This window comes from Odontesthes bonariensis, chromosome 16 (assembly GCF_027942865.1).
Source record: "Odontesthes bonariensis isolate fOdoBon6 chromosome 16, fOdoBon6.hap1, whole genome shotgun sequence".
Lineage (NCBI taxonomy): Eukaryota > Metazoa > Chordata > Actinopteri > Atheriniformes > Atherinopsidae > Odontesthes > Odontesthes bonariensis.
The window spans coordinates 5,970,351-5,997,818 of record NC_134521.1 but is presented as its reverse complement, the minus strand read 5'-3'; the positions used below and the strand labels follow the sequence as shown (position 1 = coordinate 5,997,818).

General features: G+C 42.4%; 1 protein-coding gene across 10 annotated transcripts in view; it reads right to left on the bottom strand.

Moving 5' to 3' along the window:
* The window catches only part of fryb (furry homolog b (Drosophila)), a 54,762-nt gene that overhangs the window by 5,966 nt on the left and 21,328 nt on the right, over positions 1 to 27,468 (bottom strand). For 4 of the 10 annotated variants that reach the window (XM_075487512.1, XM_075487504.1, XM_075487509.1 and 1 more), the window contains exons 3-56: positions 26,824 to 26,877; positions 26,570 to 26,709; positions 25,807 to 25,897; positions 25,382 to 25,461; positions 25,156 to 25,236; positions 23,633 to 23,801; positions 23,271 to 23,363; positions 22,913 to 23,011; positions 20,717 to 20,818; positions 20,181 to 20,284; positions 19,701 to 19,809; positions 19,345 to 19,431; positions 18,884 to 19,055; positions 18,666 to 18,798; positions 18,448 to 18,555; positions 18,156 to 18,282; positions 17,667 to 17,780; positions 17,229 to 17,393; positions 16,904 to 16,990; positions 16,539 to 16,798; positions 16,232 to 16,421; positions 15,563 to 15,687; positions 14,849 to 14,906; positions 14,414 to 14,505; positions 12,559 to 12,731; positions 12,223 to 12,383; positions 12,010 to 12,120; positions 11,658 to 11,812; positions 11,362 to 11,461; positions 11,079 to 11,250; positions 10,384 to 10,628; positions 10,137 to 10,283; positions 9,863 to 10,031; positions 9,673 to 9,763; positions 9,401 to 9,474; positions 8,588 to 8,738; positions 7,975 to 8,078; positions 7,140 to 7,231; positions 6,898 to 6,991; positions 6,535 to 6,754; positions 6,177 to 6,328; positions 5,828 to 6,015; positions 5,618 to 5,736; positions 5,206 to 5,404; positions 4,893 to 5,114; positions 4,478 to 4,676; positions 4,250 to 4,347; positions 3,886 to 4,056; positions 3,456 to 3,596; positions 3,156 to 3,341; positions 2,847 to 3,011; positions 1,870 to 1,944; positions 1,481 to 1,651; positions 804 to 1,283 (exon numbers count right to left, since the gene is read on the bottom strand). In XM_075487512.1, coding sequence (XP_075343627.1) covers positions 1,242 to 1,283; positions 1,481 to 1,651; positions 1,870 to 1,944; positions 2,847 to 3,011; positions 3,156 to 3,341; positions 3,456 to 3,596; positions 3,886 to 4,056; positions 4,250 to 4,347; positions 4,478 to 4,676; positions 4,893 to 5,114; positions 5,206 to 5,404; positions 5,618 to 5,736; positions 5,828 to 6,015; positions 6,177 to 6,328; positions 6,535 to 6,754; positions 6,898 to 6,991; positions 7,140 to 7,231; positions 7,975 to 8,078; positions 8,588 to 8,738; positions 9,401 to 9,474; positions 9,673 to 9,763; positions 9,863 to 10,031; positions 10,137 to 10,283; positions 10,384 to 10,628; positions 11,079 to 11,250; positions 11,362 to 11,461; positions 11,658 to 11,812; positions 12,010 to 12,120; positions 12,223 to 12,383; positions 12,559 to 12,731; positions 14,414 to 14,505; positions 14,849 to 14,906; positions 15,563 to 15,687; positions 16,232 to 16,421; positions 16,539 to 16,798; positions 16,904 to 16,990; positions 17,229 to 17,393; positions 17,667 to 17,780; positions 18,156 to 18,282; positions 18,448 to 18,555; positions 18,666 to 18,798; positions 18,884 to 19,055; positions 19,345 to 19,431; positions 19,701 to 19,809; positions 20,181 to 20,284; positions 20,717 to 20,818; positions 22,913 to 23,011; positions 23,271 to 23,363; positions 23,633 to 23,801; positions 25,156 to 25,236; positions 25,382 to 25,461; positions 25,807 to 25,897; positions 26,570 to 26,709; positions 26,824 to 26,877 — 7,227 coding nt within the window. In that variant the 3' untranslated portion in view covers positions 804 to 1,241. Of the gene's footprint in view, positions 1 to 143; positions 359 to 457; positions 596 to 696; positions 1,284 to 1,480; positions 1,652 to 1,869; positions 1,945 to 2,846; positions 3,012 to 3,155; positions 3,342 to 3,455; positions 3,597 to 3,885; positions 4,057 to 4,249; positions 4,348 to 4,477; positions 4,677 to 4,892; positions 5,115 to 5,205; positions 5,405 to 5,617; positions 5,737 to 5,827; positions 6,016 to 6,176; positions 6,329 to 6,534; positions 6,755 to 6,897; positions 6,992 to 7,139; positions 7,232 to 7,974; positions 8,079 to 8,587; positions 8,739 to 9,400; positions 9,475 to 9,672; positions 9,764 to 9,862; positions 10,032 to 10,136; positions 10,284 to 10,383; positions 10,629 to 11,078; positions 11,251 to 11,361; positions 11,462 to 11,657; positions 11,813 to 12,009; positions 12,121 to 12,222; positions 12,384 to 12,558; positions 12,732 to 14,413; positions 14,506 to 14,848; positions 14,907 to 15,562; positions 15,688 to 16,231; positions 16,422 to 16,538; positions 16,799 to 16,903; positions 16,991 to 17,228; positions 17,394 to 17,666; positions 17,781 to 18,155; positions 18,283 to 18,447; positions 18,556 to 18,665; positions 18,799 to 18,883; positions 19,056 to 19,344; positions 19,432 to 19,700; positions 19,810 to 20,180; positions 20,285 to 20,716; positions 20,819 to 22,912; positions 23,012 to 23,270; positions 23,364 to 23,632; positions 23,802 to 25,155; positions 25,237 to 25,381; positions 25,462 to 25,806; positions 25,898 to 26,569; positions 26,710 to 26,823; positions 26,878 to 27,468 lie in introns of those variants that run through there. The other 6 variants (XM_075487506.1, XM_075487511.1, XM_075487513.1 and 3 more) reach the window with 5 other exon arrangements.

The window sequence follows — 27,468 nt, the reverse complement described above, 5'->3', positions numbered from 1 at the left end:
TTACTACTGAATTAAATGAAGTGATATGTTCTGCTGTCGTACACGCAAACATTTTGTCTGCTGCATATTTAAAGAAGCACTCCAACTAAATAAAATCATTTTCCACTGAAACAACATGACATTCTTCATTCTTGCCAGCTTACCTGGGTAGACAGTTGGGGTCTAGAAAGTCCAGCGGAGGTTGGCAGTAGTCTGGATTGAGGCCACGGTCTGAATTCGGCAGCTGATCCTGAGGTTGCCCCGGCAACTCCAGAGTGAAGCTCTCGCCACAGTCCGAGCCGTGAGGTAGCTCGTTGGCACTCAAAGACAGTTCATCATCCTGAGCCTGAGTGTCCTCATCCTCGCCACACACCCTCACCTGAGGAAACAATGACATTGTGTTCTGTCAGATAAACATCAACACAAACATCTACCGAAAGTCCCAACTGAAGGCATAATGATGTGAAATATTCCTCACATGCAGGCCACTGTGATAATCATGGAGCGCTCCCTGGACCGGAGTGGTAGCACTGAATGATTGGGGGTCGGCGGATGTGTCGTAAGACGTGGACAGAGAATCGCTTTGGTTGGTTTCTTCTGATGGAGAGGGGTAAGTCTGGAACACAATGGAAGATTATACATAATAAATAAGGTTTTGACGACTTCAACGAGCGTTATTTACATTATCGTTGATGCAACTGTTAAGGCTGAACTCACGAGCTGAGAATGGGAGAGGCTCTGGCTGGTTGAAGACTCCTCTTCCTCTGATGACTCGTCTGAGTCGTGTGGGTCTTCGTGACCCAAACTGGGGGTGCTGCCTGAGTGCTGGCTCTCCTCTAACAGGTCGCCCAGCTCTGTGCTGTCCAGAGATCGCCGACGCACGCCCCAATTAAAGTTATCAACGGTCTCACCCTAGATGAAACACATACACACACACGCGGGCATATTGGACGACAAGAGCAGAAGCACTGGTAGCAGTGGATTTCCCAGCTGTGAGAACACTTTCGTGTTCACTCTCAAAACAATGAAGAGTTGCTGTATTTACAAGCACAAGATGCAAAAATGAACTGTTATTTATGGCATGAAAATATGCTGGAAAGGCAGTCTGCATTCAGGATAATCTATCCCATAAAGACTGGACAAATAGCAGCAGTGTCAGAAAGTAGTTCTGCAACCAAGCTGTGTAAGCCACATGAAGCAGTCGTGATGTTTTTTTTACAGAAAGAAACAAAGGCGCGAGCGACACCCAGAGCTGCTAAAAGCTAATGGTGAATGCTCAGAGTGGGACACCTTACCTGGAGCTCCTAGGCAGCAAGGGGAGAGAGAAAGACACATAGTTAGACAGACAGAGAGACGAGGAGCAACACAGAAATACATTTCAAATATACTGATGTTAAGAAGGCAAAACACACAATGAGGGGGGAAGGGAAGGAACGAGACGGACACTTCTTACTGCAAATCCAATGGTTGTGGGTGAAACAAAGAGCTAAATGAATCTCACCTCTCCGTCCTCCAGCTCCACATCCAGGAAGTCAAAATCGCGGAAAACCCTGAACTGCTGCTCACTGGCAGTGTCATCTAGAGTGTCCTCTCTGGTGCCACCTTCCTCTGATGACACGCCACTCTCCCGCACCTCCATCATGTCCAAGTCACCACAGGATGAGAAGATCACCTGTGGACAACAAAAAAAATAAAAAGGGACTATTCACATAATGAAAACAACACTAACGGCTTCAAAGTTATAGTGTTGCTTTTAAAAAACAACTTCAAAAGCGTGAATTAAAAAAAAATTGGACAGAGATCGCAGATTGCATTAAAATATTGGCTTTTGTTTCTTCTTGTCAGCCATTAGCACCGGTACAGTACTGTTAAACAACTGAGATAGCCTACCGATGGATTCTTGGTGAGTCCAACTTCCTGTCCACAAAGAGACAAGACGTTCACTAGCTTCTCTCTGGTTCTTTTCTGTGTGGAAGAGAGATGGCAGCAAATATAAACATCAATCAAAGAGGAAACAGACATATGATGTTGATGTTTTTAAAAAGAGGCTCAAGACCTACCTTTTTATTTTTTTAGTTTAGCTTACAGCTGAATTTTATTTCATTTATTTATTATTTTATATATTGTTAGATACGATTCTTTTAGTTGGAAGCTCAAGAACGGACCGGAGTAATTCAAGTGAAAATGAAGTCTTTATTTGCTAGGTCACAAGTGAAGTATTTCAGCGCTGGTCTCAGTCTGACAGAACTCGCAAGAATCCGTCAGACAGGTTTTTTTTATTTTTTTAGTTTAGCTTACAGCTGAATTTTATTTCATTTATTTATTATTTTATATATATATATATATATATATATATATATATATATATATATATATATATTTATTTTTTATTCTATTTTATCTATTTTTGTTTGTTTTGTTTTGTTTTAGTTTACTTTTATCTATTCATCCATTATTTAAAAAAAAAATATCTTTTTTTTAATTATTTTATTATATACTTATTATACACTTATTTATCCAGTGTTTTTCCTCATGGGGATCTTCCACACCGGGGACTATGTCCACTCGGTCTGTGGGGTCATTGCTGTGGGGATGTGTGCAGTGTGGTTGTCGGTGTGATGTTGTGTGTGAGTTTATGCATGAATTGATTTGATGATTGATTTTATTATGTAAAGCACTTTGTGCTGCTTTTTAGTATGAAAAGTGCTATATAAATAAAGTTTGATTGATTTGATTTGATTTGATAAACTCTGCTAAACCCAGTGCTTTGCTTGCTTAGTTTTAGGAATCATGGTGTTCATTTTAAAACCATCCTCACTTTACTTTTAGCGCGCTGTACTATGCGTTTAAAAGAGGTCTGACACTACCTGAGATGATTGTGGTCGCCTCCAGCTGACAGGCACCAGGATGGTATTGGAATTTGAACCAGAGGAGGTGGATGAAGTACTGCGGGTGACAGCCATGGCTCTGGCCTTCCCGTCTCTCCCCCCTGAACCCTGAAGCCCGTCAAACCGACGCCCGATCACCGGTGTCTGTGAAAAACCACAAAAGGCAGGTTTATGTGTACGTTCGGTGGTGGTTTGAATCTCTTAAGCATTTCCCTGTAAAACGTCCTGATTTATCTCTGATCATGTTTTACAAAGCAGTGTACAGTGAGTTTAAGTTTTCTTTCTCACCTCAGAAATGTCAAAGGTGAAATCCAGTGTTTTCCCAGGCAGAGCCTTGGCTGAACCGTCCCACACTCTGCTGACCTCCAGGTTGGAAAGATCCCCCTGTGTGTGGCCGTACACCGGATGCACTAGGCTGGCAGAGCGTGACACTACCAGCTTTAAGATGTTTAAAGCATCTTTCCAGTGTATCGTCTATAAAATCAAATGTTAAACAGAATAAGAGAGACAGCAGACAATCCTTTATATTAAAGCGATACACAGAAGAAAAACAAAAAGGAACAGCACTAAGAGCTGCAGGGTACTTACATGGACAAACTTCTCAATGGTCTTCATGACATCACCATTGAACTGTTTGACTTGTACAGCAGTCAGGTCCATGTGACTGAGCAGACAGTAGATGATCTGAAGGAGAGACTGTTGCATGCTGGGGAGGCCCTTATCCAGCAGCTGAAAGACAGGGAGAGACATCTGGTGAGTGACAAAGAAAGCAGAAATTCCTGTTTTGAACAAGTGTCAGAGCATGTTTGACAATCCAATTCTAGATGCAAATGACTGATCATCCCCTTTAAAAGTGGATTATTACTGAAAAGGAAAGCCTTCTGGCAGAATAGCAGATTCTGAACCAAAATGGACAAACAATAATATACGACGGCCTTAGAATGTGATGACTGGAGCGTAACACTGGAGGGAGGTAACCTCAAAATAAGGGATGCGACGCACATTTGGAAGCACTTACCTCAGCCATATAGGTGACCATGTTGAGTGTTATGTTGGAGAAAGCCTCATGCAGGTAGCGACACACTACACTGACCCAAGAGAATGGGTCCCGCGTGTAGGAACGCGTCTTATAGAGGGTCATAACATGTGCCAAATGAGACAGCTTCGTGTTCTTCTCCTCCAAACACACCTGAGAAAGACATAGTGTCAGAAAGAAGAGGCACACAGAGTATGAGAAAAATATAGTCATCCTTCTTCAACCATATGAAAGTGGATTTTTTTTGCTGCTTGTCCTCTAGTCTGATTCTTTAAAGCCTAATATTCCAAAAAGACTAAAAAAGCTAATTACAACAGGCTAAAAGGAATCCAGACCATCAATTTACCTGTGCAATCCTCTCAGCACTCTCCTTGCAAAACTGTGTGGGATGGCCAAAGTGCTGCACCAGGTGAGGCAGCAAACACAGCACATTCAGAGGGAAACCTACACAGGGAAAGAAGGATGGGCTTTAATTCCACGCAGTGTACGATCACATGCTTTCCCAACGGCTTATAAGATCTAAAGTATGAAAATCATTTGGCCAGAAAACATTACTGCGATCCACTATATCTACCTATAGACTGCGAGCTGTCGACAACGGGCACACGGGAAACTGGTGTGAGTTGGCAGAAAAGTTGTAAGGTGAGGTCAGAGGTCGTCTGGGAGGTAAAACCCTTTAACAAAAGCTGCTGAATCCCAGAGAACCCAGTCCATCCAAGCTGAGCCTGCAGCTTCTCCAGCCGCTCGCGGTTCTCAGCTCTGTCTAAAGGCACCTGCAAAATAACAGTTGTTTCAGCCAAATTTTTGTGTTTTCCTTTGAGTTTTACAGTTATTACTGTCTTACCCTTGCAGTGAATTTTAGAAAGTTTGCTCTCATTCTAAACATGCAACTGTGTGAGGTTATTCAGAAAGCTTCAGGAAATGTTTACATTCCTTTACTTATTATTTTTGTTTTTATAGTTCTGTCAGTGGGTGTAATTCTTATCTACCTTTGACAGCAGCTTGTGAACGAGGCGAAGCGACATCTGGTATTCAAATTCAAAGTCCGACTCCATGAGTGACACCGCCACCCAGAAGACAGTCGCCAGTATCGATGAAGGATGGGAAACGTGTGCAGGATCCGACAGAACACTGGGATCAATACGACTGGTCGACGATGTGCAGGATCCCGGGGTTCTTGCTATCCGGGCAAGACCATGACTATTGCCAGCCTGTAGATGGAGCATAAACACTAAAATCAGCAAAATATAGCAAGCTCCGATTCTCGTCCCATCAGGCCGATAAGGAGTCTGTGTTTCTTGCCTGTATACGATCAAGAGTCGCACTGCGAGGTGGATCACAGGACAGGTTGCTGCACTCGCCAAATTTCTTCGGGACAGAATAGGAACGCTGGTGGCGCTGGGATGACAGACCGGCAAATCCTGGGCCGGGGAAGTTCAGCTGACCCGTGCTCTTTCTGTTCATCAGTTTGTCACTTGTTACAAAGTCTGGAGAGGATGTCCTAGGAAACAAACACGGTAAAAACAGGAGTGTTACTAACACACTAAACATGATACTAATGAACATGAAGGTTAATTAATCTTGACTATAAATACATAACTTGTGATTTGAACAAAAGAAAGCTTCTAAACAATTGAATCTCATTGGGAAGAGGTAAGATACTGAAAACTTTTCTCTACTAGTTCTTTTGCGGCGTTACACCGATATATCAAACCTCCACTTTAGGACAGAAGCCGACCTGGTAAGAGCCGCTATGAGGTCACTGTTTTTCAGACACTCGGCTAGATTCACCACCACTGACTCCAAGGTCAACAGCACCTCCATCACATAGCCCTGAAACCCAGATGTGCTCAGTTATAGAGGCATGTGACACACAAACATACGTCACACCTTTACCCGACGGCACTTTAACTCTATCGCTCACCTGCACCTCATCCCCGTGTTCTCCCACCACCTCAACAAGGCGTGAGACCAGGTCAGAGACAGCATGGTTGTTGATTGGCTGCTTGAGGGCTCTGAAGATCTGGAAAGAGCGCCCAGCGTAGTGGCGTGAGGAGCTGCACAGAGCTGTCTGTAAGGCCACATCACTCAGCTGTTGCTCCAGGTGGAAGTCTGTGCAAAGACAAAAAATAAACATGGAAACACGTTGTCAATCAGTTTGGGCAAAATTTGAAAAGATAAGTGAATTATATATTCACGAGGTAGGAAGAGATCTCTAACATTTCTGTTATTCAGAGAGAGACATTTATTGTTAAAAATGAATCGTTTCTCACCAGACTTGGACTCCTTGAAGACAGAAATGACATGTCGTAGGAAGTTGGAGAGCTGCTCCGTGCTCTTGGAGTTGGGGTTTTTTGGAGTGATGTCCTCATGCGCCCACAGTGGCCCAAACGCTCTGAGCAACAACAACACAGTACTCCAGGCACTGTATACCCACCACCAGTAGCACCGCATACAAGTTACACACGCACTTAAATGTGTCGCACACTTCACTCCTTACCGTGGAGACGTTGTGCATGGCAATGGTGCTTTCACACACACATAAATAAACACACTCCAACACCCGTGTGCCCAAATACTTCAGTGGCACCTGTCAAATTCCACAAAAAAGAACACCGGAGTTGTGTTTACCTGGTGGAGAGGAACTCGATGAGTTTGTTTGTCTTCTCATCTGTCTCATTGGACGTATCTTCCAGATCTTCCAGATCATCAGGTGTTACGAGGGGCAAATTCCCAACACTGCCCGCTGTGCTGCCACCACCCAGACTGGCAGAGGACGAGTTGGAGGTGGAGCTGAGTCCCGAGTCTGCCACCGGAGATGTCTGCCACTCTCGCAGAAAGTCAGGCGCGTCTAAGAAAACACGATGGCAGAGTATAATAGTGCACCATCGGTATCATACCTTTTATTATATTGCAACGTTCTTCACTATTTCATCAGTTCTCTCGTGAAAATTTGTGCAACATACTTGTATGCACAGTATTTTTTCCACTTACGTGACTGCTGGTATTCTGTGTGGTAGCTGGATTTAATGGTGAGGGTCTTGTTGTCACTGATCTCCCTCGTCAGCATCAGAACTGAGGCTATTACCTGCAAAAACAAAAAGAAGAGGTATCCTTCAGGGCCAGGTGGATTTTGGCAGCGGTCCTGTCAGTGAGTGTGAACATGTATTTTCTAGTGAACGACTTTTCCATCCATTACTAACGTGTGCGAGTTGCAGCTAAACTTAATATCTGACCTGAAAGTTGTTGTTGCAGGAGAGAGCGATGAGGAGGTGGAGAAGGAGACGTTTGCTGTGCTCATAGACCTCTGGTCTGTAGTGGTCCAGGCCTGTCAAATGGGTATCCATGCAGGTTAAAGGAAGAAAAAAAATACAAAAAAACAGTATTAGCATTTAAAAAACAAAACAAAAAAAAGAGTACACAGTATAAAGTAAAAAAAAAAAAAAAAAAACAACAGTCCAATTAAATGCATTGTTATTTACTTGAAGCTTATCTACATATCTGTCTAGAGTGCAGTTTCTTAAATGCCCACGGTACATGGGTTTTGTTGCGCCTCCTTGGTTGCTATGACAACTCCTAACCGCAGAGACAGTGACTCCTTCTAAACAAGATTTTTTTTCCCGCTACACTGTCAGGCAGTAAATCCATGAAACAATACAACATGGAACTTAAATGTTCTTAAACAACTTCATGTCCACAGAAGCAAAGAAAGCGTGACATGTACCGCCTATCTTAAGGGTTAGTATGCAGAGTATGCAGAATATGTAATAACACGTGTCTATGTGGCTAGGTAGGTTTTAGATAAGAAAAAAAAAAACCTGGAGATAAAATACACTGTCACACTTTGACCTTAGTGGATTTCACAGAGGCTGCTTTTTATCTAATATTTTTAGTTCAAGTGACTTGAAGTCCACCTCAGGTTTCATCATTGAGAGATTAGAGCTGGATGATGGATGAGTTCATATGGTTGGCCATTAATAAGTCCAGTGCTTTTTGAATCAAACTAAAGTCTCTTTTACATTCCATGTTTTTCTTAAATCATCGAGTGGTGCGTGTTTTGTGTGAACCTACCCAAAAAGAGGGCATGCAGTAGTAAAGGCATATGTAAAGCCCAGTCTTCTCTCACGCTGTGGTCCACCACCATTTCAGTCATAAAGATTACAGCAATGTTGCACCTGCAGACCACCACAACACAACACAGACCTCCTGAGAGCGCAATCAAATAAACAGTATTTGTACTTTTCATAGTCTGATGTAACGAGCAGCATAACCATCCTTCAAGGTGCGGATTAAAGCCAATGTAGCCCATCAAATAGCCCACATATTGTATTCTGGGGAAAGAAAACGGATTTATCTCGCTGCTTCTATTTTTTTATGATATTTCATCCTACAAAAAATAAATAAATTAAAAAACTTGGAACAAGAACAAAATTCCTTTCTTAAATCAGTACAGAAAAAACACATTAAAAACAAGAACATTAGTTTTTCTGTAAGTAGGTTACAATAGTTATATGAGTAAGTAAGCTTTAGCCAGGTGTAACTGTCTATGTGAACATCATTTAAGTCTTCAAAATGGTTTAGACTAGCTGCTTTGCTGACTCTGCCGTCAGTTCCAATGCTGTGTTTGCTTTCTGTGGTCATTTCAGAGTAGACTGCCTGCGCAGTGTACATCATGTGTGTATACCTATGCAGAGGCCCTCTGGGGGTGATGGTCTCAGGAAGGTAGTCAACCAGAGGTGCCCAGCAGCCTCCGTTAACTGGCATCGGTAAAGGCTGAGGATGGTTGGTCTCCAGGACACCCAGTAGCCATCCGGCATACGGTGGGAGTGGGTCAGCTATGAAGTAAATTAAAATACAGTTCACACACAGAAAAGCATGCCTTCTCTCTGAACCCAACTTGTTAAATCAATAAGGGGTGGAACCAACTACACATTCCAGGTATGTGGGGGGAAAAAAATTGCATAGATCAAACAACCATTAGGCATGAGCTTGAGAGATGAAGCTGCAAGATGAAGCTCGCACAAACCGGATTACTTCTTTTCTTTATGCCACACTACATTAACTGTCTTGTAGAATTTGTTAGCTCAAATCAGGTCCAGAAATATTTGGATGCTTACACAATTTGTTGTCGTTTTAGCTATTTACAGAACCAACTTTATTCAAGTTGCAGTCCTAAAATGAACACGGGCTCAACGTTCAGACTGCCAAGTTGATTTTGAGGGTACATGTAAATCCAAATCAGACGAGAGGTTCATGAATCACAGCTCTTTAACACACTGGCCCGGTTGTAAAATAGAACTGACTTCATACTGAGCTGACCACGGCTCTGCGTGGCAGCCTCCTAACACCATAAAAACTGTCTGTATGAAGAAAACGAGTAACCATCACCATTAAAGTATTTAGCTAAAGTGGTGAACATTTTAGACTGACAGGGAAAATCTGTGTTACAAGCACAAGTCCACTAAGTTTGTTCATTAATTCTCATGTGAGAACTTACTCTTTTCATCCTCGTACGAGCCTCCAGAGCTGTTGCTGTAGCGAGACTCCAGTCTGTTGTGAGCCCTGGCCCTGCTGAAATAAGCGCATGACATTAAAAGTGAAATTCGATTTCCAGAATTTTCACGGTGTTCAGTCTTCTGTAATTAAAGCTGCGAAACTGATATGATGTCTGACAGCTGCCTCTTAAAGTAAACTGGTCTCCCTGTGACAACCCGAGCTGGCGTCGTCTTTTTTTCCAATACACATACATACAAACACATTAATACTAACCGCTCCTCGTTGTCTCTGACCAGCTTGTTCTCATCTGGGTCCGTCAGGTTCTCCTGACCAGCCACCACGGTGTTACTGCTGGATGTGGTGCCTGCACGTAAAAAAACATTTAAGGCCTTTTAGAATATCAAGCAGGTTAAATAATCTGTCACGTAAAAAGCTGTGAGAACACAGGAGCATATCTACTCACCTGTCTGGGAGGTGGAGGCTTTGTTGCTGGCAGCAAAGCGATAGAAGGGAGGGTTGTCACAGTGCAAAACCACAGGGTTGACTGGGTCGGTCTGCTGCAGCTCAAACAGGAGCTCCTCCATAGTCTGGATGGTGTTGTTGCGACACAAGTAGATCACCACCTTCTTGATCTAAAACACATAATCAAAATGTTTTCTTAACTGGAGGAAGATTTTTCTTGGACCATTAAATTCAATGTATTAATATCTTTGTGGCGATTATTTCATTTCACATACATAAGGTAACAGTGTGGTATCACTGCTCACTCCACACAGGCTGATAAGGAACTGCAGGGTGATCCGCAAGTTGTTGCTCCACCTCTCATTGGACACTAGAGCATTCCAGGCATTCTCAATCTCTTGTCCTGGAACCTCGTCTCCGTACTGATCATTGAAAAAAAAAACAAAATCGACTTATAAGGTGGGAAAAACCTCTAGGGGGCACAGGGTAATTCAACAAATAAAAACAAATACTGTTTCCCACCTTTGCCGTCATGAACATGAGGTTGTTGAGCACCAGTGAGGTAGCCTGCAAGGAGCCCCAGCCATTACCTCTCAGACTGGGGGTCATGCCCTGTCCCTGAGAGTCTTCCTCAGGTGTGCAGGGGCTTGAGGCGGGGGGTATGAGCCCAGTGTCCACGAGTTCAATGTTACTAAGCCAGGGTAGCAGGTAGGATAACATGATCTGTCTGCCATTTGGATGGGTGGTCGGGAAGCGTTGGCTCACCTCTGCATGACCAAACACATTTCAGCAGAATTTATTATGTACAGTCAGATCCTTGAGGAAAATGCACATTGTGAGGGGTTAAAAAGCGGAATTTCATTTTAGCAAACTTCCTGCCTGTCTCAGCATTTTATAGCTTCTCCAAATGAAAGTATTCAGCATATGTGACTGCTTTGCTAATTTGATATCCACCGCTATTGCAGAAACATTATCGTCTAGCAAAACATAACACGAAAGGGGTGAGAGTATTTATTTACAGCGAGGTCAGCACTTAGGATGCACATTTGTCCCTAAAATAAACATGACGTCGCTCCAGTATTGACCCAGTTTTCAGCACCTTATAAGTTAGTTCTCCAGGATATTTTTTTTCCTTTGTACTTTGCAACGCAGTGATGTTTCTACAGAAGAATATACAGTGTATAAACCTGGATAAATGTTTAAAATGGAGGGTGTACCTGAGAAAAGAGGCAGTGTGAGCTCTGGGTACATGCTGGCGAGCTGGATGGAGAGCTGGCAGAGGTTGACACTGTACAGGGGAGGCAGGGGGCCGTGTGTTCCGTACAAAATGTTACCAGGCTTCTGCTCCACCATGCGCTTAGAGTACGCGCACAGCTTAGACTCCAGCACCTGCACACATGTCATTTATCTTATACTGGCAGGCTTGCGATTTAATGGACGTTTTCACACCTCTCTATATGCAGCTGATGATGAACAATTAAAAATGGAACCTTGTCCTACCTGCATCAGCTGCATGGAGATCTCATATATTTCCCTGTTCGTGTCTGAGGCCTTGAACAGCACAAGATTGAGCAAAGTCACCAGGTCGCATGGGTAATTCCTGGAAAAATAAACAGAAACAGGCGTATCTGGTTAAGCTGAAAACTAAACAACTGAATGTTAACAGATATGTGGGCTGGGTTGTAAATACACAGTATATACACAATCTATTGTGTAATTTGTATTAAGTAAACAGTGTTTATCAAAAACAGAGAAAATATCTTGGAACACACTGGAACATATAAAGGATCGCCGACCTGTTGCCGCAGACTGTGGCGATGGCCTTGAAGCAGCCAGAAGCCAGTTGGTGAGATCCGGTGAAGCAGCGGTCCACGGCCCAGTTGAACAGATTGATCTGATCGGGGTTCAGTTCTAAAAGCAGGATGACCACTTCACACCCCAGACGGTGCACCTGATGGCAAACATGTTATCATATAGAGGCACCAACACACTGACAGAAATAGTATAGAAATGAGAAAAACAGGGATTTGAATATCCAAGTTCATGGAAATGGAAGTGCTGATAAATGATCAGATTATTCGAACGATTCAGACTACCTAAATGTCAGAATATTTTTTTAGAAAAACCGCAGCTCCAGAGCTGGCCTACCCGTAGGTCGTGACAGGCCAGGATATTGTCAAGCCATTTGTAGAGATAGCCATCAGTAGAGAGACCAACATTGTCAAAGACTGGACCGCAACACAAAACTGCTGACATGGCCTGGGAGACAAAAGCAGAGTTCATTCTGAGGTTTCTGCCAATAAAACCAAGGAAACTGACTTTTTGTGCGCAGTAGAGGTTAGGCAAAGGGGTACCACTTACCTTGAGCGCACAGTATTGATAGCGAGTGATCTGATGGTTGCGGTCGCTGTAACGGTCAAGGGGGGTGAACATAACACTGAAGGGTCCAGCCCACTGGCTGAAGAGGATGAAGAGATGATGCCTCAGAGACTGTTGAGGGAAGAGGAAGCGCCTGTGGTGGACTGTACAGGTGCGAGAGTGAGATACAGAAGACTTCTGCATGACAGCCTCAACTCACATTTGTAATCAATAAGGAGTCTTATCTACCCCGTTGATGCAGTACACGGATACTACTGAAAAGAACCAAAGTGTTTTTGGTAGGTTGTAGACTCATTCAAAGGCAACACGGTTATTTACCAGGAACACACTGGATGAGATTAGCCACCATCCCGCTGAAATGGGCTCTGATGTCTTTAAGGACGTCCAGCTCCTTCTCATTTTCGGCTTCCAGAAGCATTCGAGTTAGATCCACGTACTCGAGGAACAAAGCACCCAGTGCCAGGGAGTCGCGCTCCAGAGCCCCATTGGTGCTGGAGTGAGAAAAAGAGACGAGAGGCCAGAGGTAACAGATGGAGGAAAATAAGAGAAGACCATGTATGGGTCTTATCATGGACATATTTAAATTCTCACAGCTAAGAGTCACGTGAGACCTCAAGCCAGTGGTTCTCAAACTATTTCTGCCATGCCCCCCCATGCCAGAACAAGAATATGATAAAATAGCTCAAGTTTATTTTTTTTTTTTAAGCTTTCTCAAAGTAGTTTGTTATGTGTTCAGAGTTGTATGGCTGTAAGCTGCAAAAGGGATGGCTCACAGGCTTATTATATGTGAGAAAACTCCACTACCGATGGCTGTGAACTGCTGGGGCATGTCATCACAAAAAGGACTTCTCCACAAGAGTCATTCCTCATAGAAAATAAAACAGTAGATACGAGCAGTACATTGTCCACGTGAAGGCTGGAAAAAACGACATAAATAATAATCAATTACATTTGTAAAGCACTTTTCATTTCATATGGAATCTCAAAGTGCTAAGCTGATGGTGGCAGACAACTGGATTGTAGCCACAGCTGCCCTGGGGCACACTGACGGAGGCGAGGCTGCCAAGCACCGGCGCCATCGGCCCCTCCGACCACCACCAGCAGGTGGTCAACCTAACATGCATGATTTTTTGGACAGTGGGAGGAAGCCGGAGTACCCGGAGAGAACCCACGCATACACGGGGAGAACATGCAAACTCCACACAGAAAGGCCCCAGCTGGGTGTTGAACCTGGAACCTTCTTGCTGTGAGGCAACAGTGCTAACCACCACACCACCGTGCAGCCAATAAATGTATGTGATATAAGTTGTTTCACATGATGAATGTAGAAATATAGAAAAAGAAGCAAAATTCTGCATACAGAAATAAAATTATATCAAGAAAAAAGACAGCTTGGCCGCATCGATCCACTGCACCAGTATTAGTGGCAGCAATCAGCCTGCTTTTTTTTTTTTTTTTTTCACACAAAACCAACAACAATAAAGCTCAATAAGTGCAACAAAAACGTTCACGTGTTTTAATAGAAAGATGAAATCTGTTTGTGAGTCTATCTTCTTTTTTTTTAAAGCAACTTTCCTGCAACAATCAAGTTTTCTCTTGAAAAAAATCCGGTGGCTCGCTAATGTGACTAAAGCGTAATGTCTCAAGCTTACTTTTTGATTTGGCTTCATACTGTCAGCTGCCAGACGTTTCAGGAATACGTTAACAAGCTGCTCTCTCCTCATCTACAACCACATTCCCTGGAAATCCAAAAGAAACATTTCTGCCTTGTATTGTGGCAGTGGATCAGTGTTACTGTCTCCCGTTTCTGTCTTCTTTGGATCTGAAGTGTTGCGCGCTTTTCTTTTCATCCCCGTAATGCATTTCTCAATTCTTCTTCCCGCCTGGCTCAGCTTCTCACTCTCTGTCACACTCTTCTGTGTCTCCCTGTCTAATCGCCACAGGTTTGTTTGTAGTGTAAACCCAAAATGAGTCAGAACAATCCGATGTCGAGGCATTAGTTCCGCTCGATACATTTTTCCGACTGAAAAAACAGGAGGGGTCACGCAACTCCCCCGTTATGTCACCACACCCGCGCCGTTTCAGAACCGCTGCCCCCCACTCACGTGATCAGAGAAAGATCAAGAGAACAGAAAATACTTATTGCTCAGTAGATGGATGGAAGGTGTGCTACCTGTCACTGATAACTCCCGCATTTGCAAGCAGTTCAAAGATCCTCAGCAGCTGCAGCCGGAGAAGATCTCTCCTCTCTCGGCGCTTCTTGTTCTAAAAGCACACGCAGGGAGTCGGTTTAATGCTGCACTGTGGGGTCTAATCAATATTAAAGTACATTTCATCTGCAGGTCCTGAAAAAACGATCAATTCTGTGGGTAAACAAGCGAATCAATAGATTGCTGATTGATGAGAACAGCTCTAACAGCCATGACAAACTTTTACTGTCAAATCATTTTTTTTTGTAAATTCAATTCTAACTCTGTACTAAGATATCAATATTACGCTTCATCAAGAATGTATTGGAAATCATTAAAGTTGATCTAATCTGTGTTGTCGTGTTTCTCTCTTTCACTCTGTGTGTGTGTGTGTGTGTGTGTGTGTGTGTGTGTGTTACCTCAGGCCTACGTTCCAGTGCTTCCTTCATCAATGGATGGAGTTCTTCAACCAGCTCCCTGTAAACAAGACGGAGCAAAAATAAACTGATTTCCTCGTTACAGGCTTGCTAAAAGCGGATGATCAAAAGTTGTAGAGAAGGAATGAGGATGTTCTCGTTGAAAGGAAGAGAATGTTTTTTAACACAAAAAAACACCTTGTGCAACAAATATCGCATACCCTAAAAGCGCTAATCCTCAAATGAAGTAATGACGGACGTTCATCTTTTTAATAACAATGAACTCCTCAGAAAACATTCGGGGTTAAAAATAGATTTCAAAATGAAATACCTTCTTCTCACAACGGAACCTCTGTCCTTTGAAAAAAAATGCGATACATCTCTTGCCCTCTAAGAATTCCTCTTCTAAATCAGTGACGCATTTTTTCTTCTCTGAATGTCACAAAAGTATGCAACTCGTGCAAGTTATGATGGCAATGTACAGACAGTCGGGAGTAAGTAATAGGGAGCATAAAAACCACCAAAGAAACACGTGCGGCTTATGTAAGAGATAAGTACATATCTTGCACATCATCCAGTTTGTACTGTGATCTTAATCTATCCAGCGTCTATTCTCAGGGTGCACACCCATAGGCAACAAAATGTAACACAGAAAAGTGAACCATGGATGTGTGTTTTATTGTAGATTTGCATTTGTGCAGGTTTCTGTTCACTTACCTGAAGACCAGAGCATTTGTGCATCCAAACCCCAGCACCAGAGACTCTGTGATCTCCAGGCTCTCAGCCCTCATCAGTGGGACGAGCTGTTTCAATAGCCAGGCCACAGAGGGAGTGCCAATCACCTTCAACAAAAACATGCACTCACGTGAATCAAACCATATTAACGATCCAAAACTGATCAACTCTACTTTGAAAACATCACTATCAATATTAACTGATTCCAGGGTTTCACCGTGCGACAATCTACAATATCGGATTGTGGATAAGTTGTTTCTTGATACGTTTCATTGAAATTAAAGCCACGTCCATCAATTAATCAAATATTTTGAGGATAACCGATCAACCCATACGCTGGTTAAAAAAAAAAAAAGAAAAAAAAAGCCAATTAGTCTGCAGCTAATAATAAAAAAATCTTTATTGCATCATCAATCATGTTGCATAGAGATGAGAACTGTTTGGGGAATTTGGAAAGCTTACAGTACAATACCAAAAAGATTAAAAAAAACCTGAAATCACATAAAAAATAATTAGAGAAATCAACAATGACAGTAATGATGAGAACTATTTTCCTTCACGTAATGCCATTCATTTCAGGACCTGGAACCCGATAAATAGACACCAGGCCTGTTTAGTGACTGCGGCATCCATCTGAGCACAAACACACACCTTGTTGTCGTAGGTGACGCTGCCGTCAGGTGTGGTGGCGGTGATCTCAGGTGTAGATGCCCTGAGGTGACCTGGGGACATGATGCTGGGTTTAGCCACGCCTAGACACAGGATCAGATAATTACGCCAAAGAGAGATGTAGCTGTCGCTTGTGCCTGCAGTGCTGGTCTTTTTCGCATTCACTGGACTGCTGCAGAAAGACAGGGAAGGAAGAAGAGGAGGAATTTCACCTCATATTAGAACCTTTCGTGCACATGTTTCTTACTGGGTATGAACTATAATTCATATCTAAAGTGTGTTCTTGTACTTGGGGTCAACTAGTGGCAGCAGCAGCTGGAGCCGTGTGAAAACATAGGGCCAGGCGTATCCCAGAGCAATGGAGCAGTGCTTGGGAAGGTGCTCCTGTCGCAAGAAGATGTGCAGACAGAGCACCCATGGGTCCTTCACGCACAGGGCGAAGATCCAGACGTGGCTGGGGCTCTTCACGTCGTATGAACTGCTCACCAACCGAGCCGTCCACTCGACCAGCCACTGGAGGTCAACGTGGTGGCTGAGGGGCAACGTGGACTAAAGCGTGGGAAGGAGGGGATTTAGAGAGAAACACACAGCAGTAAAGTAAGTCGTCTGCAACACTGTGCTCTACTGGATCTGGCATACTAATCTGGTACTCACCGAGTCAGAAACAGCCACATGAACAAAGCTGTCCATCACAGCTGGGCTCAGCTGGTCCATGACCTCTATCATGGGTTTGTCATCGTCCTGTAAAGCGTGACATTTAAAGAATCCGATATTTTTACAACAGCATGACACAATGAGAAAAATTCACAGGTGGCATGTACTGCATCTCTAATCGCATCTAGAACCAGGTGGCTCTCCTTGCATCCAGCTACTCCCATGTCCTCTTTCAATCTATTACCAGAACTTGCAGCTTTCTGACGCATTTGTCATGATCTCTATATTTGTTTGGTGAACACGTGTGTTTTTCTCTGCACTGTACCTCAGCGTGTCCCAGGGCTGTGAAGAGGCAGCGTATTTCTCTTAACACTCCGACTGCCAGCTTCCTTGTGCTGATCTGACACGAGCAGAGGAGTAGCAGAGCCAGGCCCTCCACCGCATGCAGCACTGAGCAATGGGGGCTTCTGTCTGGTAGTCTTGGACTGGCCTGGTGGATGGGAAAGACGAAAGGAAAAGCAGATTTAGTGAAGGAACCACACAAAGCATCCCAAACCCCCTTTTCAGCTTGTTACATTTTTAAAAGCAGGACATCTAACACAAAATACGTCAAAACAAAGAAACTGAGACAAGTAATGTCTGAGATGATGCACGTAATATCCAAAAAAAAATCCAAGATAAAACTGTCAAATCTAGAATAAATTGAAATCATCAACTCTTACAGGTTAAAGGACGGAGAGAAGGCGGCTGTCATTGTACAAACCTCAACCCCACCTCGCGTCTTTCCCTGAAGCTGCAGGGCTAACCTCCACTGTGTGAGCAGCTGCAGAAGGAGTTTCACGGACGCATCCTGCAGGCCCTGATGGGTGTCTTGGACCTGGAGGAGTTTGGCAGTGGACATGTTTAAGAGCTGCTTATGTCAGCATGTTAGCATAAGATGTTTATTCGAGGAAGATCAAACCTTTCCCTTTATCCTTCCAGTTTATTTTCTTTATTTAGCAAAATGAACTAATCTGATCCTAACAAGTATTACTTTGTTGATTCTCAGTTCATCATTTTTCTTTCTTTTCTTTTCTTTTCAGTCTTTATATTTCTGCTGGTAATGCCTTTTTTTTCTTAATAAGGTGTGGTACGCATTGACCAGGATTACTCTCTTTAATGTAAAAACAAAATAATGATGAATAATAAGGTAAAGCAAAGCTGTGTGCTTGTAAGCAGTTTTTTATTTTATTTTTATCAAGTTCTATTGTACCTCGCGTAAAAGGAAATGTGTGTAACCAAACAGGACGTCTTCCCTCCAGTCTGAGAAATCAAGTAACAGGCTCTGCAGAGAGTTCTGAGAAATAAGACGGAGCTCGTCGTCCATGTGCACTGTGAGCCTGAGGAATAGATAAGAAAACCGAAGTGAATATCATTTAGCAGAGAAACAAAAAACCAAAAACAAAACAAAACAAGAGCTGCAGAAAGCAAAATTTACTTGTAAGGCTTAACGCTCTTTCAACTGATTCCAAAACGTGTAAAAACAACAGGTGATAGCGACTCACCGAGAGAGTAAGTCAATGAGCTCGGGTTTGGACATGCTATCAGGAAGGATGCGGGGAATGGCAGCCACGCATGTCCTGAACAGGTCGATTTTAGGCTTCCTTTCACCACTAAAAAAAAAAGAGGAAGAGATGTTTACATGTTTACAGTTATCAATAAATGATAGATTATTGGCTGAGAACTCTGTTGTGATTTTGTCCTCTGTACTGAATTTGCATACGTGATCATGTCCTCTGGTTCTTTGTTGAGCATCTGGACGCTGGTGAGCATCATGCAACGACCCACCTCCTTGTCCAGGTGTCGTAGGATGTTGTCCAGAGATTTACGCACCTGGGAGTAGTACAAGGACATGCCTGTGGAGACCAGACACACAAAACACTCAAATCCGTGACGACATTCAAATGGCAGTAGCGTAAACCCCTGAAGACAGACACAGACCTATCAGTTTGGCTTCCTCTTCTGTGAGGGTCTTGCTGAGATACGTTTTCTTCTTTTTCAGAGAGTTTCCAGAGGGCAGAGTGGCTCCCGTGTTGGGCATAGGAGGCTCTCCATCCTTCTGCTGCAGAGCGTCTGCTATCACCAGGAACGCACGCAGGCCGATGTTCATACGCTGGAAGACAATCAAGCAAAGCCTTCTTGCTACATGCTATAATCTGTTCATCACGAGCAACACAAACATTTTCAAGGGGTTTTCGGTTAAGCATTGAGTTAACAGTGCAAAAGCATGTTTGAAAACGACACAATTCATTCTGATAAAGCAATAAATTCAAGGCTCCAACAGAGAACACATAGTTATTTGCTCAACTGCTAATAAAAGTGTGCTCATTCCGGTGATATAACCAGGGGAGATAAGCTGTTAGATTTGTGCATGAACGAGGGCCTGTGTCTGCTCTCTTTACCTCTGGGTTGAGACTGAAGGCTTTGGCAGGCTTCCCGACACTCAGCAGATCAAATATGATCTCCTTCATGGCGAAATCGAGTCTCTCCTGAATAGAGGACAAATATACTGCCGTTACAGAATTTCAGAGGTTATGCGGGTGCACCTGCTGCTCCTGTTGGTTCTCCTTTTAAAAACACCTATCAGGCTTTGAGAAAAACGGGATTACACAGCAGGTTTTTTTTTTCATGATAATGGACCGTCACACTCAGTAAACCACAGAACACAACAAACTCCACTTCACGTGGATAAGAAAAAAAATTGATTTTCAAACAAGGATAGATTTGTTTTTTTTTTGTCCATCCTAGTCATACATACCTGAGCAATGAACTGGATGATTTTCACAAAAATATTGAGGGGCATGTCTCTGGGCACAACACTACGACTGCCTTTAGGGAACAGCGTGGATGTGATGGACGTCAGACGACTAAGGGAGGTAGACATGTACGGTAGAAAACTTGTGAAATTCTTTACATACGCACGTATATTTTTTCCATTACATTAAAATTCAAGTTGGATGAAACAAGCGTAATTAATCATCATGCGAAACAAGTGAAACTTCTGTGCATTCGGCAGTTTGCAGCATTTACAAGTGATCTTTATGTAAAAAAAAAAAAAAAAGTCACTGCATGAAACATAAGGACATGGATTTTAAACGTCTCACTTGTTTATGGTTTATAGCAACAAAAAGACACGTCATCGCAATGTACTCGACACGACGAGGCTCACAACTTTGTGAAGTTACAAAATTATTTCTCAAGTTTTGCTGATGGAGAAAATCGCAAGAATAACTGTTACCTCTGTGTTCCGGTGTTGCTCTCGCACTTTATTCGGATCATGTAGACCCAAAGCAGGCGGTAGAGGGACTCCAGAGCAACACGTGCCATCTTGGGGTCTTTATTCTGCATTCGGACACATGCAGACAAATCAAGAAATTGTACTTCAGAGTGTGGAATAGTTCACATACCTCTAGTTAAGTGTTTAAGAGAAATGCGTCATTACGATTGTATACTTAGAGGTGAGGAACAATTCATGGTATGATTGACTTGCCTTGGCTTTACATGATTTACAGAGTCAATCATTTAGTTCTTAACCTGCGGTGTTTCCTTTGAGGCCATATATACAGATGGCAGATTCTTTATGAGGAAAGGGTATTGTGTAGTGCTATTGCAGAGTTATGTTGTGTGAGTTGAGTTGTCACTTTGTCAAAACCATTCCCCGTGGGCAGAAATATATAACACCGTCTACATAGTTTAGTTTACAATTTGCAAAACAAAAACAAAAACAAAAAACATGATTTCGTGCAGTTGCACGGTACTGACAGACCAGCTGACCTTGAGGTTTGAGAGGCAGTTGTTGAGGAAAATGTGCCAGCGGCTGAGGAAGAACTGCTTCTGACTGACACACAGCAGGCATGTCACCAGAGGATAGAGAGCCTGGGGTGGACAGAAACATCAGATGGGATGAGACAGTGTAAGGCCAGCGAAAATTAAAGTATAACACCACAGAATCCGAACGTCTCCCCCACCGGTTTTCTATGTTTCTTATGGAATCAATTCAAGCAAAACAGTGTAAAGACCATTGTAAAAAAAAAAAAAAAAAAAAAAAAAATCAGTGTGAGTCAAGGTACACCCATTCAATGAATGTTTGTTGAATGTAAAGTTTGAGAAGCTCATTATTTAACTGTCACTTCTTATCACCGGGTGCATTTGTTATCATTCTCACTCAGGCAGCCAGCCATGTAAGAGCATAACAATTAAAAGAAATGCACCACATTACAGCCATTCCTATCGTGTCTGTCCATTGTGTTCTGCCTGATGAGGCAGGTTACCGTCGGTTGAGGTGCAAGCGCAAGAGAGTTGCACAAAGGCTTGGCTGCACGTGTGGCTTTGAGTATGTGGAGAATCTGTCAAAGGAAGCATATGTACCAGCAGAGCGGCATATCTTGAGGCCTCAAGACACGATTGTCTGGAGGAAGGAGTGCATACATCCCGAATAGCGCATCGGCATAAACCGAGAATAATCAAACATAGCAGTCTAATGGCGCTGTTTGTAAGCATATGTGCCAGTCAAACAGCTGCGAAACTCACCCCGTCGGTTGGGGAAAATTCACATTGCTGCTTGACAGTTTGTGAACCCTTAAGAAATGCTTAATTTCTACATAAATATAATAGAAAACTTCTTTAATCTTTCAAACAAGTCTCAAACATACAAAGAAACTCTACTCGGTCACTTGTTTATTAGGGAAAATGATCAAATATGATATCTGTGAACGCTTAAAGTATGTGAATTTCATTCTGATTAGCCGTTGACTTTAAAGTCAGATTTTTTTCAGCCTAACATACGAGCGCCTCACCTTTCAAGCCTCGTGTGACGCGCACGTTGCAACGAGATACTCAAGATGCACAAGTACACTTTATTTTTCTAGATTAATAAAAATACAGAATGCACAATGACATCGCATGTCATCAATACCAGCTGATAAAGCTTTTTCTGAGGCTAAGATATGAAACGTTCTAATGGACCGTTCTAAGTTTTCCCATAAAAAATCGTTTTTCAAATTAGGCCTAAGGTGTGAAATCATATCTTCATACAATGTCTCAGAGATTTCTGAGAACCTCAGAAAACATTACCATCTGTAAAGAGTTTGGGTTCTCCCGTCTCAGATAGTATTACCCTTCCTGAGAGGGTTTGAACAATAAAAGACCACTCTAACAGGAAGGTGTATAATATTTCATTAGGTCACAAAGGAGCGCATGATCATTTCTAAGCAGCTAAAGGGGCTCTTTATTTGTCCATGAACTGAATCTCAAGAGAAAGTGGGTCATGCAACGAGGCAAAAAGTCCAAAGCCCGCACAATTCTCGCCACCAAAGGAGAACAAAGTTAATGTTTTGGATGAGCAAAGTCAAATTCCTGACCTTCGTCCAATAGAGATAATGTGAGGAAAACCCACCAACATCCCAGAGTTGAAGCTCTTTTGTACTGAGGAATGGGATAGAATTTCTCTAAGCCGATGTGACAACAGTTCATCAGTTGAGGGGGGAAAAAAAAAAGTGGGGGGGTTCACACGATACACTGTAAAGTACAAATCCTTAAATCCTTCACAGAAAATTAATATTGGATCATTTTCATTAGTACATAAATGATCAAATATAATTTACTTAGTTGGATTTTCTCCATTTTTTGATCTCCTGTAAATCAACTTGGTTTAGGACATTTCTAAACACTACTGTCACTTTAAGCATTAAAGCTGTTAATGCATGCTTGCTCCTGTGAGACTCCGGCTTTAACAGGAGAGATTTCCTGATTCCTCAGCCTACCTCCATGCTGTGGGTAAATAATGTCCGCCTTGCACTGCGTCTAACACCAGCCCGTGTGCTGCGTGCTGCACTCCTTTCACCTCTCCCGTGGAGAGATAAAAGCCCACGTGTTTGAGAGCTACAGTAAATACTTTGACCAAATGTTGGTAATGGAGAGCCAATGAAGAGAGATGACCAGTGATGAAACAGAATACGGTGGGAAACCTACCAGAGAGTGCTTCTTCCTGGAGGACAGGTCCAGAGTGGTATCGTACAAACTCTCAACAAAATTTCGCAGACATGGAACATTCACCTCATTCTTCACAGTCTAGAGGAGGATGGATAATGCAAGAGTTATATTAAGAACAATGCTTTTAGCAGAGCATAGTGTCCTTTTAACTTGATGCAGATATATAAAACTAAACACTAATGAGCTTAAAATGGATATTTTCCCTGGTTATCAACACTACGACTTGCACAGACCTTTTGAGCAGCAGTAAAACAGAGAGGTTTTATTTTATTGGCAATGTGAGTCTGGCTTAATGTGTTATTGCATTGCTCTGAAAGATGAGATGAAATGCACTTACAGCAGCTACAGGTACAAGTATTTCCACAAAGAGTCCAGCTAATGAGTGCTTAATGTCTTTGTCCTTCACTTCTAAGAAATATTGTGCACACTCCTGCAGAGATAAAGAGACAGAGAGACAGTCGCAACATAGGATTGTTCAGTACATGCAAGATCCTCAGTTAAAACCCCTGCTTCATTATGGGGGAAGGAAACGAATTACTATCAAAAGGAAAATAAGTATGAGCCCTGATTACGATCGTGGAAGTTAAGTGGATAGTTCCATGATAGCTCTAAACTGCTTCCAGATGTGAAAGAGGACATTAGTCCTGGAACTCTTTTTGTTTTTATGTCATGAAGATAACATATTTCTGCTGAGCCTACCTGCATGAACTGGAAAGAGGCCTCAAAGTCTTCCACCGGGTACATTTTGATGCGGAAAAACTTGAGTCCCATGATGAGGCTGATGGTGGACTGGATGACGTACGGGCTCTGCTCCTTCTGTCTCAGCTCCTTGAGCTCAGAGATGAACTTCTTCCTCACTGCTGGGAACCTGCCGGCCAAATAGTCGCCAGATGTAAACAGCCGTTTTAGTGGATTTAGTAAATGTTGTCATTTCCAGGTTTCAGCTGAGAGGTGCTGCATTTATCGGAATCATCACAACAAAGTAACAAATGTTTAACCCCTTAACGCCTATTGTCGCATATATGCTACAAACCGTAGCCGGAGTAACCGTTGTCGGAGTAACAACCTGTTGTCGCAAATTTGCAACATACAAAAAATTCTATTTATTTTTTGTGCAAAAGTGAAATGAATAATCTCAGCATTCTTTACCATCTACTTAAAGGCTAAAACACACACAAAACATTTTTTTTATATACAGCTATATAAATCCAGGCGTTAAGGGCTTATCTGCTGACATTGTGCACTTTTTCTCTCGCTGTGGGATTTTTTTTCTCTTCTTTTTCTTTTGCATGTGCAGTGGGTTTGTACATTTCAGTGTGTGTTGGTGTATAAACGCACCGTCCAGATACATTTTACCAACAGCGATTTGCAGGCCTATATTTAGAATGGCATCTGGAGCGGTGATGTGGAGGAAAAAAAAAAGAGCGTGTGTGTTTGGCATGTTTCGCAGGGGTCACCACCCGCAACAGTAAAGCAAGTGGAAGAGTTGTCAGCCTCGTCGATAGAACAGAACGGAAAAACCAACGGCTAATGTCAAGAAAATAGAGCGACGGCTCCGGTCTTTCATGAGCTGTGTAAATAACGCACTGCCAATTAACAACTTAAGTGGAACGCTCATCACCCAAACAGAAGAAAGTCTATTTGCTGAACTAGATTTCAAAGTATTGACTTTGGTCCATTACTAAGGTGATGACTGTGTTAAAATATGTGTGTGTGTGTGTGTGTGTGTGTGTGTGTGTGTGTGTGTGTGTGTGTGTGTGTGTGTGTGTGTTGAGTGTGACGGCAGTTGCTGAAATGCCTTATGATCCCCCACCTCGCAGTAATAACATCCTGCAAAATAGGAACAGCGTTCATCCATCATCACACACAACATTACACAGTTGGAGGACCATCATCGAGTGTCATTATCTCTGTGCACACTAACACACGTATTTACGGACACAAACACACATACACACACACACAGATTAGCGGAACACAGAGAAAGACTGTCATTACTGTATTACTTCTCCCACCTGTACTAAAGCCTGAGAGAAAGCATTTGTTAGTACTGAAAATGGGGTCAGCGGGAGGACAGGTAGCTATGGTGACAACAGATTAGATTCACCACTAAGACAAAAATGCTCACAGCTTCAATTCAACCCGGATTATAATTCCGGCTAAAAAAAAAATAAATACAAATATTAAAAACCAAAAACAAGCATCTCCAGCATGTAAAGTACCTCGACTGAGCGACGACTCCCACCACTTCAGCGTAGAGGTCAGCCACAATGTGCATGTTGCCTGTGTTGGGCCCCAGATACCTAAAGAGTAAACACAATCATCAATATCAGCATTAACCGTGTATAATGCTGAGCGGACCTGTCATAGCAGCATGCAATTCTCCACAAAGCAAAGGCTGAACACCTTAATTAAATCAATAATATTTCTGGAAGTTAACCCTCTTACCCTTCTTTGTATCTGAAGTGCTTGAAGGCCAGGTTGACAACTTCTTGGATAAGTCCATCCAAAAGAGGATGAAGTGGGATCTGGATTGACAAAAAAAAAAAAAAAACACTTAATTAAACTGCATCTGTACAACCTGCACACTATATTTGGCTAGATCCAAAATAAGCAAATTACTCTTTGTGTTGGGTATAATCTAGCTACAGATAGACACAACTAAGACAAAGATGGGATAAGAAATACAGCTTGAGGATTGCGCGATGTCAAGCAAGCTGCAAAACGAGTAAGAATGTTAGAAACATGATCTCTTTTGACTGTTTTTTTTACGTAGTAATCGATACACTACTCATAACCCTTTGTACTTTTGATCATTAGTAAACATATAATACAGTTCCAAATGATTAATCGCACTGTAAAGGGAGCCTCACCTGCTTCAAAACTTCTATAAGCACAAGAGAAAAGATGAAGTCTATGGCCAGATCCCTCCGCTCCAGTAAGTAGTCCTTCTGTTGTTCGTCACTAAAGCACACAATCGCAGACACAAAGCCATTACTTGTCACATTAAGTTTGACAATGTTTATCCTGTATGGGGGACCCTCGTGTATGCTCTTGTTCTTGTTTCAGTGCTGAGCAAGCAAAAACTTATGTCACGTGTGATGAATCCAATTAAACTTTCCATCATGAAGTAACAGAAGTACCTACCTGACCCACTTTGTTATAAAGTGTACTCAGTGTTGAGTTTGTTCAAGATTTGGAAACAAGCCCCACGGGTCAGGTATTCATTTTCCAACAGTAGCATTCTTCTAAAAGCATTCTATTAATTTTAAACGAGCTGATTCTTCATTTTTCAGCTGTTTGGGAGACAGTTTAAATGGGCTACTACACGCGTCTATGTGGTTTAGTTTTGTGTTGTAGCTCAATTCAAAAGGCTTACATAATTGCTGTAAATGTCGACAAAGATACATAATCAGTCCATCTCAACACTGTCTGTAGTTTTCTTAGGTTTTTTCATAAATAAATCATGTTATCTGCAGCTCCTGGCTTATTTGTGCGTTATTGGTTTTTGTTTTTCTCTTTTCAAAGAACAGAGAAATGTGTCATCCGCACATTTTTTTTTTGTCCGGGACACAGCCATGTGCAAACAGTAGCTATAAACAGCGTGTGTTTGTGTTGTTTATTTTGTTCTCTCACTTTTTGGGCTTGGTGTTGGCTCTGGGCCGGTATTCATGGGACTCGTCTTCCAGGCCGTTCTGTCTCTTGTACCAGTCAAACAGTGTCTTCAGGATGGATGGCAGGCAGTACTCTGCTAGAGAGCTCATAGTGCTGATTAACTGCACAGAGACAGAGAGACATTTCACTTTCTCTCTCAGAATAAGGCAATGTTAAGCCCAGATTTGGTTGACGGATTTAAAAGGGGTTTATGTGTTGATGTGAGGCACGCGCACCTGGTCAAACTGTGGGTCTTCTCCTCTCTGCAGAGATTTGTTAAGAGGCTTTTCCTGTGAGAAAAGAGCAGACAAAAGGGGAAAACCATTGATGTCAGGAGACACAGGTCAACATTTTATTGTGAAAGACGGAAGCAGTGAGCTAAAAGTTTAAGTTTATTACAGTTGGGGGTATCCAATAACATCACTGTCTGATTTTGTTCAAATTGCTCTTGTAAATACTGATATGCTAACATCTATGTTGTCACAATGGGTCTAATCACATTTTTAACCAGTTCTGTCACAATATGAGAGTCTTAATGTCTTGGTTACAGTAACATCAGACATTAGGTTTGCGTATATTTTTTAAAATATTTTTCTTGGGTTTGCACGAGCTTCCATCTCAGGTGTATGACCAAACTTGAATGTTTTTGTGGTCTGGTACAGTGGCTTTTCCTCTATTTTTCATTTAGTCCAACATGGGATATGCGCCACCTTACAAAATGAAAATATATGTTTCATTTGTCCTAAATTTGATTATGTTACATATCAGGTAGGAGCCTGAGGACTGCACTGTCAGACATCATCTTCCGGGGATACAAAAAAAATTTTTTAGTCGACATATGCATAAAAAGTCAGTAAATAACACAATCAGATAAATGGCCA